We start from the raw sequence: 19,665 nt of genomic DNA, 5'->3' as shown, positions 1-19,665 counted from the left end.
GGTGTGATTGTTCATGGACATCTGATTCATTGAAGAAAATCCACCCGCGTTAGTGCTCCTTAGTATTCTGTTTTTGTTTCAGTGAACTTGTCTTCTATTCCAACTACTACGAGGAGCACTCTCTCGGGTGGATTTTCTTCAATGAATCAGATGTCCATGAACAATCACACCTGCACAAAGGAAACTTTGGGATAGTAATTCTAAATGCACAGTGCTGCAGATTTTGGAGAACTGAAATAAAAACAGCTCTGAAAGCGCTGGAGAAACTCAGCAGGTCTGGCAACATCTGAGGAGAGAGAAACAAAGTTAATGTTATGAGTCGCAAATTACTCTTCTTCGGAAATGCAAAGAACTGAAACCTTGAGACAATGCCTGAACAGCATTGCCTGGGGCTCCCAGGATCACTACAGCCTCAACCTTCATGTCACTGCCCAGGTTGTAGCAGTTGACACCAGCAAACCCCATGGCATCTAACAACGTAGGCGAGATATCAAGATGGCAGTCTGAAATTTTGCCCAGCTTCACTTCCAACAGAGAAAATATGTCTCTGGAAGTTCCCACCAAGTACATGTAAAGGCATGGAGGAGGGGGTCGGTCACCTCAGTTGGCTCAATGGCTGGTTTGTGTGGCAGAGTAACACCAACACTGTTGGTTGAATTTTTGCAATGGCCGAGGTTACCATGAAGGACTGTCCTTCTCACCCTCTCCCCTCACTTGAAACTTGGTAATCCTCAGGTTAAACTGCTACCAGACGTTTCTCTTTAAGGAGAGAGAGCAGCCCTATAATTGAGAAGGATTATGGTGACTTTACCTTTATCTCTATAGACTTAACCAGCAAACAGTACAATATGGCAGCTAGGCCCAATGTTCCCAGCATATCTACCCTTAACATTAATTAGACTGCTCATGCAGCCCCTGAAAAAATACAATTGGTGCAGTTACGTCAACAATGAGTTAAAGGCTTAATGCAGTCTAGTGATTATATATTTTGAAAGCTATTATTTATATAGTTGAAATAAAATTTTTCAACCCTGTGACATAGCATGACACCTCTTGATACCCTTAAAGGTTTGCTGTCACCTTCCTGAATGCACTCATTATGAATGAGTCAATGAGAGGAAACGAATATGAACCTGACAAAGCCAAAGGGTTAAAGCTACTGCAGTAGTTTATGAATTAGAACTGCTTAAACAAAGCCCCATTTCTATCAGGAGCTGCAGCTGCTCCATGTCTGATTGCTGTAGTTGTAACTGGACTGTCTTAGGCCACCTCCACTGACCCTGCAAAGAACACTGGGGATGGGGGTTGGTGGGTACTGAGAGCTGCTGAAATAAACTCAAACAAATATTCTTGGCTCTGCATTGCCCACTTTATTCTATTCTGTTGTAACAGTAACAACTTTGAAACAAACCTTCCAAAAGGATCTGAGAAATTCTGGTATCTAATAAAATTTAAAGCATCATTTTGCTGCATTTTTGGAAGAGTGCTCCAAACTTGTATTCAAGAACAGAGATTCTGCCTGCAGTTCCTTTCAATTGCAGCTGCAAATTTAAGGACTGCGGCCACGTGTTATTTCCTGCCTCCACTCACAGCAAGCTTCCACAGCCAGGCCCTCTCTGTGCCAGAAACTCATTGTGAAAATGTAATAAAATCAATCTTGGGAGATCTTCCTGGATCAGCTCTGCAAGATTTCAGCAAACCTTATGCTTGCCACTAAATCTCTAAGTGCATCTCACCCATGGACTCACGGATACCCTAATATATTGGTCAGAAACCAGTTATTCTCCAATTAAAGTTGGGTGTAAGGGATTTCCTGGGAGCACATCATAGTGGAAAAGAGGCCTGGATGAATTGTACATGCAATATACCCCAGATGATTTTCAATCCATTTAAATTAATAGGCAAAAAAACATTTCTTTAATGATGTGCAATCATCCCAAATTGATTTTCCTGCCCCCAGACAATCCTTCATTATGCAAGCCAAATAGGAAATTCTATCTGAATATGTTCTCATATTGTTTGTTGTCCAGCCTTTACCAACATCATTTTTATTAAACAGGCTTTATTTTACCATAGCTAGGCATATCAGTATTGCCAAGTTAAATCATTTGGGGAGTTCCATGCTGTCAAACAAAATCTGACTTCAAAATTGTGGTGCGTTTCTTGAAGGAACACAGTGCAATGACTATTGAGGCCTGTAGATGGGGATCTTGAGCTCTTTGTGGGGAAAAATCCAAAAACATGGCTGCCTTCCATAGTGCTAGAATTTTCCTGCAAAGGTTTTAAAAGGGTATTTGGAATTCCAAATGATTTGCATTGAAGAATATTGGAACAATACTTTAGCATTATGAAAACAGATGCTAAGGTTTTTTTTACAACTAAATTAACTTTACCCATGATGATCAATGACACTGATTTCCAGTGTTGTAACCAATCCTGACATGACATATCAATTATCAGTTTTTCCTTTACTTTTCTTCTGGAGAAATGACTTTTTTGTTGCTGAACACCTGATATTTTCCCTCCTACACCCCTTCCGATGATCTCAGAAAATAATTAACTCATATGTTGGCAATGAGTTTGGCAAGTTATATCAATGTAAAGGGATGAATTGGTTGAATCTCATATAATCTCCAATCAGTTATTGTGTTTGTGGCATGCATTGATAAATAGTCATCAAGATTTTGGATATGGACAATTGCTTAGTTTAAATGTATAATTCCTGCTAATGTAAATTAGACATGGGCCTGAAATCAAACTCGAGACTTTCTTAAGCTGTGTATCAAAACCTATTACCCAATAAGTTATTTTGAAGCAATAATCTCAATAAGAAGGATATTGCAAATCTTTTGGAATGGGAACATAGCCAGAAAACCTTGTCTTTTCAATATTATTTGACCATCTAAGTGGCCAGCAGTGATCAACTCCAAACAAGAGGTAATCCTGATTTTGATTTGATTTGATTTGATGTATTATTGTCAAATGTAGGGAAGTATTGTTTTGCACGCTAACCAGCCAAATCATACCTTACATAAGTACATCAGGGTAATAGAACAGAATATAGAATATAGTATTATAGCTATAGAGAAGGTGCAGAGAAAGATCAACTCTAATATATGAGAGGTTCGTCCATAAATCTGATAACAGCAGGGAAGAAACTATTCTTATATCTGTTGGTAGCCATGATGTGGAGGTGCCGATATTGGACTGGGGTGGGCAAAGTCAGAAGTCACATGACACCAGATTTTGGTCCAACAGGTTTATTTGAAATCACAAGCTTTCGGAGCTCCGAAAGCTTGTGATTTCAAATAAACCTGTTGGACTATGACCTAGTGTTGTGTGGCTTCTGACTTAAATCTGTTGGTACGTGTTTTCAAACTTTTGTATCTTCTGCCCAATGGAGGAGTATGAAAGAGAGTATAACCAGGCTCGGAGGGGTCTTTGATTTTGTTGGCTGTTTTCCTGAGGCAGTGGGAGGTGTAGATGGAGGCAATGGAAAGAAGACTGGTTTTTGTGATGGACTAAATTCTTTTCATAACTCTCTATAATTTCTTTCAGTCTTGAGCAGAGCAGTTGCCATACCAAGCTGTGATGCAACTGGGTAGGATGCTTTTTGTGGTGCATCTATAAAAATTAAGTGGACATGCGGAATTCCCTTAGCCTTCCAAGGAAGTAGAGGTGTTGGCGTGCTTTCATAACTGTAGTGTCAACGTGGATGGGCCAGGATAGATTCTTGGTGATAGCTAATCTTAGGAATTTGAAGCTCCACCTCAGCATCATTCACCCAGACAGGGGTATGCCCTCCACTCCACTTCTTGAAGTTGATGGATAACTGTTTCATTTTGCTGACATTGAGGAAGAGATTGTTGTCTTTATGCCACGTCACTAAACTGTCTATCTCTTTTGTGTGCTCTGCCTCGTCATTGTTTGAGATCTGACCCACCACAGTGGTACCATCAGCAAATTTGTAAATGATATTAAAGCTGTATTTGGCCACATTGTCATGAGGGTATAGGGGGTATAGTAAGGGTATGCAGCCTTGAAGATTATTGGAAAGGACGTGTTGTCAACTGATTGCGGTCTGTGAGTCAAGAAGTTGAGGATCCAGTTGCAGAGGTGGGAGCAGAGTCCTAGGTCTCAGAGTTTTGAGACGAGCTAATCCTTTGGTTGTGGAGGGCTGGTGTGGGAGAGTTGGGGGGAAGGGTTCACCATTGCCCAGAAGGTTAATTGGTAGATCTACAGAAATATTGTGCTACGGAGACAGGTCATTGACAAGGGCTTGAAGCTTGACAGTCAGAAGTCACACGACACCAGGTTATTGTCTAATAGGTTTATTTGAAATTACAAGCTTTTGGAGTGCAGCCTCTACGTCAGGTAAAGTGAGCTCATTTCACCTGATGAAGAGGCTGCTCTCCAAAAGCTTGTGATTGCAAATGAACCTGTTGGACTATAGCTTGGTGTTGTGTAACTTCTGGCTTTGCCCATCTCAGTCCAACACTGGCACCTCCACATCTTAAATCTTCACAATAATCAAGAGCCTGTTGTTGCAAGCAATGGTCGTGAAATCTCAGGTCCGGAAATTCTGCCCCTAAACAGGACACTGAAGCATGTAAGAGGGACAGGGTAGGTCTTAAGTTGTCCAACTGTGGTTCACCGAAGCAACTGCCCAGCTAAACAAAGTCTTTTATATTAGCTACGAGTGGGAAACATGACATGTGTATGTTAGACCTGCTAGAAATAAGTCCATACATTGTAGAGTGTTGGATGGGGAGGGTACCACTTTAGAGAGGTACATAATCCTTTTGGATATATTCCAAATACATCTATATAGGAGGTCAGGAGCCTTTTGGTAGAGGTAAGCTCTTCTTTGTGAAAGGTAAGGTGTTCTTTTGTAAAACAAAATACAGAACCTTGAATGCTGGAGATATGAAACTCATAAAAATGGAATTTACAAGAGAAATCCAGCAGGTCTGGCATCATCTGTGGCCCTGGGACCCTTCTTTAGGTGTTCTTTGGGTTTTATATTTAAATCTTCCATGAATAAACATGCAAACAGCATAAATACATTAGACCTCTCAAGAGACCTATCAAAACAACTTTAACAGAGTTTGAAAGGGAGCTATCAAAATATCAAAGGATTTAAAACTCCTATCTTTAAACTATTTGAAAAGACTGCCTGCAGTGTTAAAGAATTCTGTCTTTGCTATTTCAGTCCATCTGTTGACATAAGCCGGAGGGATATCATTACAGATTAGTGCTGAATGACTTTTTCAGAACCAGTCCTTAGTACAATGGGTTGTATCTCATTTCACAGTCTGATTGGCAGCTCCAAGTGGTTATGCACTCTTCAAAGTGGGACTATTAATTCAGATGTTTATTTTTGTTCAGGGTTAATTAAAGTTGAAAGAGGTGAATGCATTTTTATTGTTAGAAAGTTTCCTTTATTTTCCAAAATGGTGAATTCATGAATAGACCATTTAGGACTTTATTTCATCTCAGCATGAATCCTTGTTGTCATTACTGGGTGAGTTAGCATGGTGTAGGGAATAAAGATGGTGGGTGGGGAGCACATGTTTCATGAGTCAGCACAAAGTTGGCATTGAGGCTTTCAAGAGCCATGGTAGTGAGTATTGGGATATAGTTTGACATAGGGGCTATAAAGGGCCATGCAGTGTGAGTAGAGAGGGATAGGCTGGCATGAATAGAGTCAGAGGAGAGTGGGTGAAGGAGATTAGATATGACAAATGATGGAAGTTGCACGCAAGAGTATAATTTGGCTTGGGTTTGCATAAATGATGCATGAGGAATATGTGGGGCTGTAAAGAGTAATATTAGGTCTGTTTTTACTGTTGGTTTTCAGACCTTGGCCAAAGCACCAGTGCAGTTCCACACAGATGTGCAGACACCCTATTGGTTAACCCAGCAGCATCTGCACTGTTTCTGGGATCAACTACTGCTTGGCAGAGGGAATCATGAGGAGGAATTCATATGGTGCATTTGGGACAGTTTCCTGGAACAAAATATTGTGGATCCAACCGGGGATAGGTTATTTTGGATCTGGTGATGTGTACTGAGGGAGGTTTATTAAATGATTTCAGAGTAAAAGATTCCCTAGAAAACAGAAAACATAATATGGTAGAATTTAACATTCAGTCTGCGAGGAGAAATTTGGTTCAGAAACAACTGTACTAACATAAATTTGTGTAGTTATGAAGCCGTGTGGGTAGGGATGGCTCAAGTGGAATAAGAAAGGAATTTAGCAGCAAAGCATGTTGAGATACAATGACAGACATTTAAGGAAGTAGTTTACACCTCACTGCAAAGATATATCCTAGTGAGAAAGATGCATTTTGAAAAGAGGATAAGCCATCCATGGTAAACCAGGGAAGTTAAGGATAGCATCAAATTGAAATAAAATAAAGTACAAAATGACAAATATTAGCGGTAAGCCAGAGGATTGGGAAAGTTTTAAAAACCAACAGAAGAAGACCAAAACATAATGAAGAGAGCGAAAATTAACCTCGAAGGGAAATGTTCAAGTAATATCAAAACAGGCAGGAAGAGCTTCTTATGTATATAAAAAGAAAGATGGAGGCTAATTTGAATTAGGCCACTTAGGTAATGATACTGGGGGGAAAAAGGAGAGCCAGGAAATGGCAAAAGAGTTAAATAGATATTTTGTATCAGTCTCAAGGCAAAATACATTAATAACATTAAAAAATTAATAAGGTTGAGAAATAAATACAATAACAACCATCCTCATGCATCATTTATGCAAATCCAAGCCAATTTATACTCTTCTATGCAACTTCCATTCTACTCTCAGAGTACAATAAGATCTGGATCAAGTGGGCCAGTGGAGTGGCAGATAGAGTTTAATTTAGATAAATGTGAGGTGTTGCATTTTGGTAAGGCAAACCAGGACAGGACTTATATAGTTAACGGTAGGGCCCTGGGGATTGTTGCCAAACAAAGTGACCTAGGGGTGCAAATGCATGGTTCCTTGAAAGTGGAGTCGCAGTTAGGGTGGTGATGAAGGCATTTGACACGTTTGCCTTCATTGGCCATAAGATTGAATATAGGAATTGGGACATCATGTTGTAGCTGTACAGAACATGGTAAGGCCACTTATAATCATAGAAACAGGCTATTTGACCCAACAAATCCACACTAATCCTCTGAGGAGCACTTTTAGAATATTGCAAACAATTCTGCTCATCCTTCCATAGGAAGAATGTTGGTTAATTTGAGAAGGTGCAAAAAGGATTTACAAGGATGTTGCTGGGTCTGGAGGGTTTGAGCTTTCGGGAGAGGCTGCTTAGGCTGGGATTTTTCTTCCCTAAAGCGTCGGAGGCTGAGGAGTGACATTATAGGGGTTTATAAAATCAAAACGAACTTGGACAGGATGAATACCCAAGGTATTTTTTCTAGAGTGGGGAATCCAAAACTAGAGACCATAGATTTAAGGTGACAGGGGCAAGATTTAAAAAGGACCTGAAGGGTATCTTTTTAACACAGAGGGTGGTGTGTGTATGGAATAGTGGAAGAATAAGTGGTGGAGGCAGGTACAATTACAACATTTAAAAGGCATTTGGTTGGGTATATGAATAGGAGGGATTTAGAGGGATAAGGGCCAAATGCTGGCAAATGGGACTAACTCAGATTGTGATATCTGTTCAGCACATATGAGTTTCCATGAGGTATATCTCGACAATTAATGGGATAAAATTGGGAGACCTTGTGCATAAATCACAAAAATCACATCCAAGTTAGCAGTTAACAAGGAAGGCAAGAGGAATGTTGTCTTTTACACTAAATTATCATTATCTGTAGAGGGTAGGGGCAAAGGCTTCCCACAGGTAACAAAATATGCTGTTACCACACTTATGTAATTCTCCTATCTATCACAAAGGATTGCATGATTAAACTGGATGAGTCAATGGGAATGAAAATAAAGTGTCTGGGGTCATCTTTGCAATTACACAGATCCATGGGTAGCAAATCAGCAGATAACAAGGAGGGAATGCATTTCAAAGGGAATAGATAGGGAAGTCTTGCTAAAATGACACATGGCATTAGCTTGACCATATCTAGAATTCTGTGAACTACTTCTGTAAGGAAAGATATACTGCCAATGGAGACTGTCCAGGGAACACTCACTGAGTTGATTGCAGGTATGGAGGGATTTTTTCATGAAGAGAAGTTGAATGGGTTGTGGACAACTGTGATTCAACAAGGTGTTTACCACCACCTTCTCAAGATTTATTAGTAATTGGCAATAAATGTTAACCATTGCCAGTGACACCCAAATCCTACAAAAAGAATAATCAAAAGAATCCTAATGTCATCCCTATAGCTACACTGGCATTAAGCCCTTCAGCACTGATTCTGACTAATATTACAGGGTAAATGGAAGAGTCCTTTGTATTTGTGGGACAGCAGAATGTTTCCACAACTTCAGTACCCATTTGTCCATGACTGCTGGAAAAGCCATCACCTTTCAATATTTACAGCCACAATTTCTCTCAAATCCTTCATAGCAATCACGTATAATGCAAATGGCAATTCCTGTGGTGATTGAAACAAGGTTAGTGTTGGGGGTGACGTGTGTCACAAGGTCCACACACAGATCAGGTTTCTGCTGATCTCCCACTAGATATATAATGGAAGACCAATGCAAGACCTAATAAATGTTGAGGTTTTTTTAGCGGCATTTCATGCATTTTATTTTTTAAATAAAGTTTTGACAATGATGGCAAACAAATGTTGCTCAGTCCATTGACCCGTGTGCTCAAATTCCAGATATGATCTCTTGGCAGGTGGGGCTGTGGGTTAGGAGTGCATATTCATCAATTCACTATTATATGTTTCAGCGTGGTATAATGTAGCACTTTGTGTATGTAAACAAAAGATTAGAAATTACAGTTATCTACCATTAAAATGGTTAACTATTTTGCATAAATTAATGGGAAGAAGAAATTGACACAAGCATATTAAGTCATATTAAGAGAGAATGAGTGATAATATAAATGGAAATAATTTCAACCTAAACAAAGAAAAATTTTTCGGACAATTCAAATAAAGGCTGTACTATTCTACTCCTTCATGTTGATAAAATACACAAAAAATAGTGATAGGAAGTTGCAACAGTGGGGTTGAATTCCCGTGTTTGTGTGTGTGTATATATATATATATATATATATATATGTTATTTTAAGTACATTGATTAACATCCTGCCAAATTTCTGTATGGTCTACTTCAAGACATTTGTTAACCCATTAAAAAAGTCAGCCAATCATTTTATTCAAATAGTGCACAAGCAGAACTGTAATAGTGTTAGTACAACATTGAAGCAATTTAACACAGACAGTCGTGATAATCCATAAAAATTGAGACAATTTAGGATCATGACACAGGGTGCAAGTGAAAATATTTCAATAGCGTTGGAAACATGAGAAATAAACATTTTCACTAAATAAATACAAAATGTATTGGTTGGGGTTATTTTTTTTTATTGATAATGCGCTTCATTAATCAATGTACAAACTTGTTCAAGTAATCAGGTTTTTCTATGATCTAGGGAATGTGAATAACACAATTACAGGGTTATTTAGATTTAGTAAGAAATGTTATATTGGCATGGCTACTTTGTTGGCTTTTGTCAATTTCACATTAGTCTATACTCTTTTTTTCAATATCAAGTGACCTGTGAAGATATTTCACATGAACACTGATGACAATGAACTTCCATCTCTTTGTTCCCTGCTCCTGAAGATTTTGCTAGTGTCTCATGATAACATAACTATAACTGTCATGTTGCTATCACATACTTATATTGCTGTTCAGTGGTTAAATTGCAATATCCGGGAATGTTGATTGATTAATATATGTTAGGGTTGTGTCACCTGATCCATCTGGGATCTCTTCAGTCGGTTCACTGCTACCTATCCTTTTCCTTCATATTTGGCTCTGATATCAAATCCAGTAGGATGCCCATATAATGTTTTCAGCCGAAGTTAGGTTCTTGATAAGCAGCATACAGTTATTACATAAGTACTTAATATCCTAGTTACGTTATGTCTGAGACATATAAAAATCTTTTGTTAAAAGTCAAGTCAAATTTAAGGATAGGTAAGTACTCCCTATTTCTACTGAACTAGACATACAAGACTAGCAACACACAGATTAGTTCCTCCCAAGAGTGGTCCTTTATATCCTGATGGGCAGAGCTCATGTTGAAATGTTGGTTAATCTTTCATGACCAAACTGTCTTAATCAGCATTACCCTCTCAATTTTTTTCCTGGATTTTAAATTCTTTTTTAAAATTGTTTCAAGTAAATAAAGTGGATTTACTATTATCTCATCAAGTCTCTGATTTGATGGATTCAATTGATGAGAGTTTTGACAATCCTTCCTGGTTGAGTATGTGTTGGAATGGGATGGTTGGTTTTTGAGGACAGCTGATTTGGGTGTTGATCTCGTACTGGAGTTTTTTTGAGACTGACCTGGCTCTTGTTGTTCATTAGGTTCATCCATTGAAATAATGCGAGATCGGGAGGCAATGGCCAAGCAGCATTATTGTTAAACTATCAATCCAGTGACCCAATTAATGTTCCAAGGGCCTCGTTTTGAATCCGACCAATCATCCAGACTGGGAGTGTGACGCGTTGATTAGTTTTTAATTTGGGGCGCTTAAGCTACAGTGGGTGGGCCTAGCTATGAGCCAGGAGTCCCAGGTTCAAGTCCAACCTGCTCCAGAGCTGTGGAATAACATTTCTAAAAAAGATTGATTAGAAAAAATCTATTTCTCTTATTGTCTATTGCATGTACACAAAATCAAACGCAGTCATGATAAGCTTTGGTTCTTTATTAAATCTGTGATTTTGATGCACTGAGATAACAAGGTGTAGAGCTGGATGAACACAGCAGGCCAAGCAGCATCAGAGGAGCAGGAGAGCTGACGTTTCGGGTCTAGACCCTTCTTCAGAAATGGGGGAGAGGAAGGGGGTTCTGAAATAAATAGGGAGAGATGGGGAGGCGGATAGAAGATGGAAAGAGGATAAGATAGGTGAAGAGGAGACAGACCGGTCAAAGAGGCGGGGATGCAGCCAGTAAAGGTGGGTGTAGGTGGGGAGGTAGGGAGGAGATAGGTCAGTCCAGGGAGGACAGACAGGTCAAGGGGGCGGGATGAGGTTAGTAGATAGGAGATGGGGGTGGGGCTTGGGGTGGGAGGTGGGGATAGGTGGGAGGAAGGACAGGTTAGGGAGGTGGGGATGAGCTGGGCTGGTTTTGGGATGCGCTAGGGAGAGGGGAGATTTTGAAGCTTGTGAAGTCCACATTGATACCATTGGGCTGCAGGGTTCCCAAGCGGAAGATGAGTTGCTGTTCCTGCAACCTTCGGGTAGCATCGTTGTGGCACTGCAGGAGGCCCAGGATGGACATGTTGTCTGAGGAACGGGAGGGGGAGTTGAAATGGTTCGCGACTGAGAGGTGCAGTTGTTTAGTGCAAACCGAACGTAGGTGTTCTGTAAAGTGGTCCCCAAGCCTCCGCTTGGTTTCCCCGATGTAAAGGAGGCCACAACGGGAACATGCACCTTCCAGTCGCGAACCATTTCAACTCCCCCTCCCATTCCTCAGACGACATGTCCATCCTGGGCCTCCTGCAGTGCCACAACGATTCTACCCGAAGGTTGCAGGAACAGCAACTCATATTCCGCTTGGGAACCCTGCAGCCCAATGGTATCAATGTGGACTTCACAAGCTTCAAAATCTCCCCTCCCCCTACCGCATCCCAAAACCAGCCCAGCTCGTCCCTGCCTCCCTAACCTGTCCTTCCTCCCACCCCAAGCCACACCCCCCTCTCCTACCTACTAACCTCCTCCCCCCCCCTTGATCTGTCCGTCCTCCCTGGACTGACCTATCTCCTCCCTACCTCCCCACCTACACTCACCTTTACTGGCTCCATTTCAGCCTCTTTGACCTGTCTGTCTCCTCTCCACCTATCTTCTCCTCTGTCCATCTTCTATCCGCCTCCCCCTTTCTCCCTATTTATTTCCGAACCCCCTTCCCCTCCCCCATTTCTGAAGTAGGGTCTAGGCCCGAAACGTCAGCCTTCCTGCTCCTCTGATGCTGCTTGGCCTGCTGTGTTCATCCAGCTCTACACCTTGTTATCTCAGATTCTCCAGCATCTGCAGTTCCTGCTATCTCTGAAACAATTTTGATACACTGTTCCTTCTGATATGTTAATGAGGTACGACCATTATCATTTGTTACATGTTGCACGACACCACCATTCCTGATAAGATCCTGGATCCACACTGTTTGACATTGTTCCCGACTTGGCAAGAAATTAGATGCAAAATTCTTCAGACAAACATTAGTTTAAATCTGTGGGGCTCATTTATAGAATCTATTGCTTTGGAAGGATAGGGAGCTGAGCATTTCTCCCCATTGGTAATCCAGATGATAAAAATTCACGTTGAAACACAATGGAATTTTAGTTTAGTAAAGTTGTGAAGAAGATTGCGTTCTACTTTAGGAGGTTTTTGACTATTAGGACTCTAACTACAGCTGCTCCATTTGACTGAGGATGCCTTATGTGTTGGTCATGGAATCCTGAAATGCACGCAAATTTCTCATTGGCAAATTGTGGTCCATTATTAGATGTAACCACATCCAACATTCAATGCGTGGCAAATATTTCCTGTAGGACTTTGACAATTACATGCAAAGCGGTGGAATACAATTTCCTTACTTTGATCCATGGAGAGAAATAGTTGACCACGATTAGACAAGAGCATCCTAAAAATACAAACAGGTCAGAACCTATGTGTTCTCATAGTCCTGTGGGTACAATAGTTTTGTGGCTATGTGTGGCACATGTCTGACAATCAGTTATGAGGTCTACTACCTGTGTAGTGATTCTTGCTCACCATACTGAAGTTTGAGCTCGAGCTCAATATTTGGTGATTCCCAAATATCCTTGATGTATTTTGTCAAGGATATATGTTCTCACTGAAGAAAGGATGACGAGACTGCTGTCAAAAGTCAATAAGTCATCAACAGTAGAGAAATTTTGTAGGTATTTAAACGTGTTTTAATAATGAAGCCACTAGGTTTCTTTTCTCCTCAGTCTCCTATATAGTATTATAATACTAAACAGAATTAATGCTTCAAGTCCAGTATGATCTTTTTGAACTGAAGAAAAAGAATCATATTGGATTCAAAGTGCTAACTCTGTTTCTCTCTTCACAGATGCTGCCAGACCTGCTGAGTTTCTCCAGCATTCTTTGCTTGTTTCTGGATATAGTTTTCACATACAGTAAGACTTTGCGGATAATTTATCTGTTCCTCTTTAATGAGATAAAGGTTTGTTTGTGTTGCTGGCCTTACTTTTGTTGCTTGAGTGTATGACTGAGTTTGCCAGAAAATTCTTCTTCAACTGCTGTAAGTTTGCTCTGGAAAGGGCATCTGCTGATATCTAATTTCCTTTGAATTTATTTGGTCTTGCATGCTTGGTCTTACTCTTGGCCAAAATCGTTGTAACCATGGAAACATTTTTGTCAATTCTTTTCCTCTAATAGCAAGACCAGTGGTTTATAAATGGTCTCAATAAGAACCATGAGACCCAGTGTGAAATCTGAAAATTTATCATAGGCCCATGTATCTGAATGGGCAAACTTCTCAATAACTACACATTGAGTTTCCACATCAGATATTGGTTGGGATGCCTAATATGTCAGTTTTCTGTCTCCTTCTGACTATTCTTGACAAAAAATTACATCGTTACCTGTGGCTGAGACATCCACTGCAGTAATAATTGAGAATAGACTAATGTAGTGGCCATGACATCTGTGGAAGTCCTCCTGTCTTGATCTTTTAAAAGGCTTCTTTGTGACGTGACTTCTGACACATCCTTGAGACTTTTTGAATCAGTTATCAAGGTCCAGTGATAGTTGGAAAGTGGGCTAAGCATTTTTCTAAATGGTTTACTATTCCCAGAAATCTTTGTAAGTCATGTACTAACTTCAGAGTCAGAAACTCCTTTAGTCCCTTTGTATTTTGAGGAGTTAGTTTCATACCAACAGTTTTTAATGAAATCTCCCAGGAATTGAGTAGAGTATTTGGAGATCTCTCATTTCTCAATGAGCATAAGCCCTGCTACCTGCCCTTATCAAGGCTGTACATACTCTTTGGTCATGACTTTCTGTGTTTTCTGCATGGGTCAGGATGTTGTCCTTATGACATAAAACCAGTCCAATCCCTGTCATGTTGAAAATAGAAGATCTTTGGAGTCAAGGCAATTTCAAAATGAAATTTACTAAAACTATATTTCCCAAACAGTGATAGTCATGATAGGCAATATGAATTTTCCATCTGAGGGAACCTGTCAGAAACTACTGTTAACATAATGTTTAGTGAAGATGTTGCTTTTAGAGAGTTTGGATAAGCTTAAATCCACTGTAGCCATGGCAGGGCTTTCTCTAGCAGCTGCCTTATTAAATTTTGAAAGATCAACATATTTTCTGATCAAACTTTGGTACAATAACCATGCCCTCACACTAGCCTTTGTCTTCTGTGAGATGACACTTATGCTTGTCATCTCTGTAATTGATTTTTTTTAGTTGCTGTATTAAAGGAATGAATTTCTTCACAGATGTGTACACACAATGAATCAACATCTCTTCTTAACATGCTGTTATATTCTATGTTAGGTTTACCTCAACCTGAGAATAATTTAAGATATTCTTTTTCAAAACTACTCTTATCTCTGCTTATGAGTTCTTGTACTTGGCCTTGGGAGCTGCCCTGGGGGAGATTCTCTCCTTGTAAGGAATGAGGACACAGATTTTGGGCACCAAATCCCTCCCACATCTCCAGCATTGCAATTCGCTGTTATGGAATATCTTCTCTTATAATTACAAAAAGGGGGTGAATCAGAAAGACACAAGTGGGTGGCATGGCTGTGATGACTGGGGAACATGGAATGAAGGTTTTGAGATGTTCTGAAAGAGTGAGGAGGCAGTGTGGAAGACGTAGAGGATTAGTGGTGTGAGAGAATGGGGCCTAGCAAAGGGAAGGGTTTTGCATGCATCAGAGGGAATATCAGACCATGAGCCTTGGTGGGGATTGGGTTCAGTGGCAGGGATAGAGCAAAGATGAGATAACAAGACTCTGACATTTACTCTGGCAAAGCAGAGAAAGTAATTTAACTTTCTGCATGGCAGCCCAGTCCTCCAGATCCAGGAGATGGCACTAACTGGGTGGTGATCTTTGACCGGGCTGGAATGGTGTGGCGGACTACTTATAATATGCATATTTCATGAGCTCTGAGGAAGCCATTGAAAATAGTTTTAAACAAGCTTTAATAACTTAAAACATCTTCAGTCTTTGCAGTTTTATTCATTGATGAAACTCACTTCCTTAAGGTGAAATCTTCCTGGGTAACTCATCCTTAGAATGCCCCCACCTAGCTTTATTTATAATGATCATAAAGTAAATCAATCTGTAATTAGAAATTGTTTCCATGCTATAAACACACATCAAAGGGGACTATACTATGCATTATAAGTCTGTCAAAGGTCATTCAAAGTCTGTTTAGGACCAACAGTAAAACTCAGCAGGCCAGGTTCAGGAATAAAATAACAGCTCTCAATTGGCACATATTAAAAGAACTCTATGAAACTCAATGCCTGTTAGTAGATGCACTCCATGGGGATTCTTCTGCTCAGCATCACAGGAGTGTGTCTGCATTGAATCTGCTTGTCTGAATGAGTGAATCTATAGAATACCTCTCAGACCGAGGATAAATTTATCAAAACAGGTTTTCTTCAAGGCTTCTGTTGTGTGACAGATCTAAATCTAATTTTAAATACTTCTTTGGGCAGATCCTCCAAATGGCATTCCTGGTGTGATGCTTCCCATTTCTGTAAATAAACGAAAATTAAGCCAGTTCTGTTTAGATCCATGTCTGAATTCCAGATGCACATGTACAGTGCACAAGGCTCTGTACCAGAAGCATATGTTTGTAAAACGACACTTGTGTACACTTAACCTAACACTAACATTTCTTTTTATTAATCAACTCAAAGCTTCCTATTGCATAGTAGTTCCCACCTTGCTGAAAGCCATACCATTTTAATGGTGATTTTAGGCAGTTTATTACAAATACTGATCTCCAATAGGTAGCTGTAGAGAAGAGTCAATAGATCTCAGTAATTTGGTGGCTCTCAAGTCAATGTCTTGCTAGTGACAGTGGAGCTTTGGACATTTCCACTTCCACATTTCTGCCAAAATGTGCTCAATAGCCTCTGAAATCTGATTAAACGTGATTAGTTGGAGACAGCCAACAGACTGCTAATGTTACAAGTAATGAACGTTAAGGTCAAGGATCCTCCATGGTCTAATTTAACTTTAAAATGTGGAATCAAATAGATTGCAGCTATATAATGGCCGGGATTCAAGGTTCAAAGACTATAACTATCTCCTGAAAAGGTGCTCACATCTATTAGCTATGCTATGACTTGGAATCAATGACATGTTTCCTGAATTATAATGCTAGTTTTGTACTGATTTAATTGCAATGTTACTTTGCATCAAAAACAATAGTAAGAATACCAAACACATTTTTTGTTTCTTTTGCATCAGAATCATTTATTTTAATATTCTCAATTGAACAAAGCCAGGACCCTGAAATTTTGCAGAGCTACCTCTAATCTGCTGCTGTAAATTTGGCAGCCGACCTAAAGGAGCCCCAGAGAAATGACATAAGCAGTCATTTTCAGCCATTTACACCATTTCTCTGGGAGTCTGCCAGTCTCCCACTGAGGGAACTGCAGGAGACCAGCAGAACCCCTGCAGAAATATTTTAACTCCACTGATTCGCCATTTCAGCAAACAGTCCCACATGTAATAATCCCTGTTTCCCAGACCATAATTCAGAGATTTTGCTGCTACATTTTAATAGTCAGCAGTCTTCCATTATTGCTGAGAATTCCACCAATAAGTGATGTCATTCATCTGTTAACATTTACATATCGCATTGAAATTTTAAGGGTTAATCAAACTCATATGATATTCTAAATGGAGCTTCAAATCGAAATTCAAACCCAACAGGATTAGGGAGCAAAGAAGAAAATGGGCCATAGTGGATAAGGGGACAGAGCGACATTGAGTAAGGAATGGCAATAGGGAACAGGAAAGAAAGAGGGAACAGATGAAGGCAGGATGAAGAAAACAGAGTTAGAGGTAAAAGGAAAAATACGAAGAAAGGAGAGAAGGAGAGGGAGAATGATATTTGTAGGTAGAGTTCCAGCCCAAGGAGAATAATCTGTTTTTGTTATATTACTGCCCAAAATTTCTCAGTTATTATGTGCTTTTTCAAACCCTTACATGATCCCATCAACAGGCATAATTGATATTGTTGCTAAATTGTAAACTTTTTGAAATGCAAATTGTCATTGAGATAGAATGACATAAGACATTTCAAATCATTTGAAATTGAATGTAGCAATTTTAATTTACAGTCAATATCGAAGGAACGATTTCATTGAATTGATATATACAAGGGATGATTTTGCCATTCTGCTTTACCACAGCTGAGCCTATTTAGACAGAAGAACAGGCTGTGGATTCATCCCTGTAATGTGATAACCTCTTCTCCAAAATGTGTTCTGTCACTAATTGTGGAAATGGAGCCTTACCAGGTTACTTCCACGTTTGGAAAAACACTTGAAATATATTAGAAAAGATTTTAAAAGAGGTATGTAGAATTATGTTTGAAATAAAAATTAAAATAAAAACTTCACAAAGTGTCAGAAATATTCAATGGATCTGACAGCTTCCATTGAGAGAAACAGAGTCTACACTTCAGGTTTGGCCCTTTCATCAGAATTGCAAAAGGTTAGAAATGTATCAATTTAAGGAAATACAATGGCAGAGAAAGGTGCAGTGTGATGAATGGAGAGGAAGAACAGCATTGAAAATCTGTGACAGAGCTACAAAGATTAAATTCCAAAAGGGTGATGGCACAAGGCAAAAGGAGATATCAACTGGACAAAAAGAAAAATAAACAGAAGATGGATCTAGATGAGAAGTAAATAGGGGAAGCATGAATAGTAATGAGGTATGACTTTGATAATGAGTGAAGATAGATCAGCTCATAAAAATAATGAATTTGACTCCAAGATACAGCAATGGGTTTCAGGGCCTATCACATTTGTTTGCATTAATAATTTTTTAACTTGTTTTTGGTAAAGAACATGGTTTGTCAGTTAAGAATTTATAGAATGATAATATAACGTTGGCTGCTCAAAATTTTAAAATTCATTTCAGAGAATAACATTTCATAACTTTTTGAGTAAAAGACTGTGTAACTGAAGTCTTAAATGATAGTCAACTGATTTGGAATTGTAATACAAGGTTCTCTGTGTAATTTATGGAAAAGTACATTTCTTGTAACAAGAAAGCAGATCCTGAATTTTTCCATGTGGCTTGCTGTGAGAATGAAGTTGAGAATTTACTCCAGACTCGTTCATAGTTTTTATCATTGTCCCACAGGACTGTGGTCATGCCAATCGCCAGTGAGTTCAATCCAGATGTGGTTTTGGTATCAGCTGGTTTTGATGCAGTCGAAGGTCATGCCTCTCCGTTGGGTGGATACAAAGTCAAAGCCAAATGTAAGCCCTTCCAGTTCTATGCTTTGATTAAGATTACACAGTAGGAAAACCTGTGAAAAACAAACACTCAAAGCACAACTGTGATTCTGGTTTCTGTTCCATCAGGTTATGTCCTCCTCCCATTATAACTTAGGCTACTCTGTTCCATGCATGTGGGAGATCTGACAAATGAGGCTACAGACTACTGCACAACTTCACTGGCAGGAAGGTTCTTCATCACTCCTCCCTTCCAACTGTTGAACTTGGCTGATTCAATTGGCTAAGTCCCCAATACTGACTTCGGCTCAGGTCTTTTGACTGATAGCAATATTGCAGTCTTTCAAAGTAATAAAAAATTGTGGAAATCATTTATAGAAACGTGTCATTTGGCAACGTTTTATCCTTTACTAAATATTTTCAACATTAAATCTCAGACTGACGGTTGCAGTTTCTATGCTATTGAGGAGATGATATAACATTGATCTTTCAGTAGGGATTTTATACAACAGGAGCACATATTGGCATTAGGGCTTAGAGGTCAACAATCTGCATAGGATACTTTTTGGATACATTGCAAATCTCTATGTTCACAAAACCTACTTCATCTATAACAGTATTTTTATGCTGGTACCCCTGTTTCATGCTAACGCAGGTTAATGAAATGAAAGTCAACTGTCCACAACAACTGATGCAAATTTCAAGTGAAAAGATATGGGGCCATCTCAGTTTATTTTTTACAGATTGCCACTCCATTCCATGAGGTTGTCAAGTTGACATTGATCTTATTACACTTATTACAATATAGAACAATCAAACAGTGGGGCAACAGCCAAAGCAAGGTTAATGGGGATTTTAAAACACAGTAGATGTAGTTGGAGATAGTAGGAACTGATAATGCTGGAGAATCTGGGATAACAAGGTGTAGAGGTGGATGAACACAGCAGGCCAAGCAGCATCAGAGGAGCAGGAAAGCTGATGTTTCGGGCCTGGACCCTTCTTCAGAAATC

At 39.5% G+C, this 19,665-nt stretch overlaps 1 protein-coding gene across 1 annotated transcript in view; it reads left to right on the top strand.

The window, feature by feature from the left end:
- The window catches only part of LOC109931812 (histone deacetylase 9-like), a 948,406-nt gene that overhangs the window by 871,844 nt on the left and 56,897 nt on the right, over nt 1-19,665 (top strand). Inside the window, exon 23 of the mRNA XM_048608478.1 lies at nt 18,561-18,679. Coding sequence (XP_048464435.1) covers nt 18,561-18,679 — 119 coding nt within the window. The remainder of the gene's footprint in view (nt 1-18,560; nt 18,680-19,665) is intronic.

This window comes from Rhincodon typus, chromosome 2 (assembly GCF_021869965.1).
Source record: "Rhincodon typus isolate 14 chromosome 2, sRhiTyp1.1, whole genome shotgun sequence".
Lineage (NCBI taxonomy): Eukaryota > Metazoa > Chordata > Chondrichthyes > Orectolobiformes > Rhincodontidae > Rhincodon > Rhincodon typus.
Note: the sequence above shows the minus strand (reverse complement) of the source record. Positions and strands in the feature narration are given on the sequence as shown.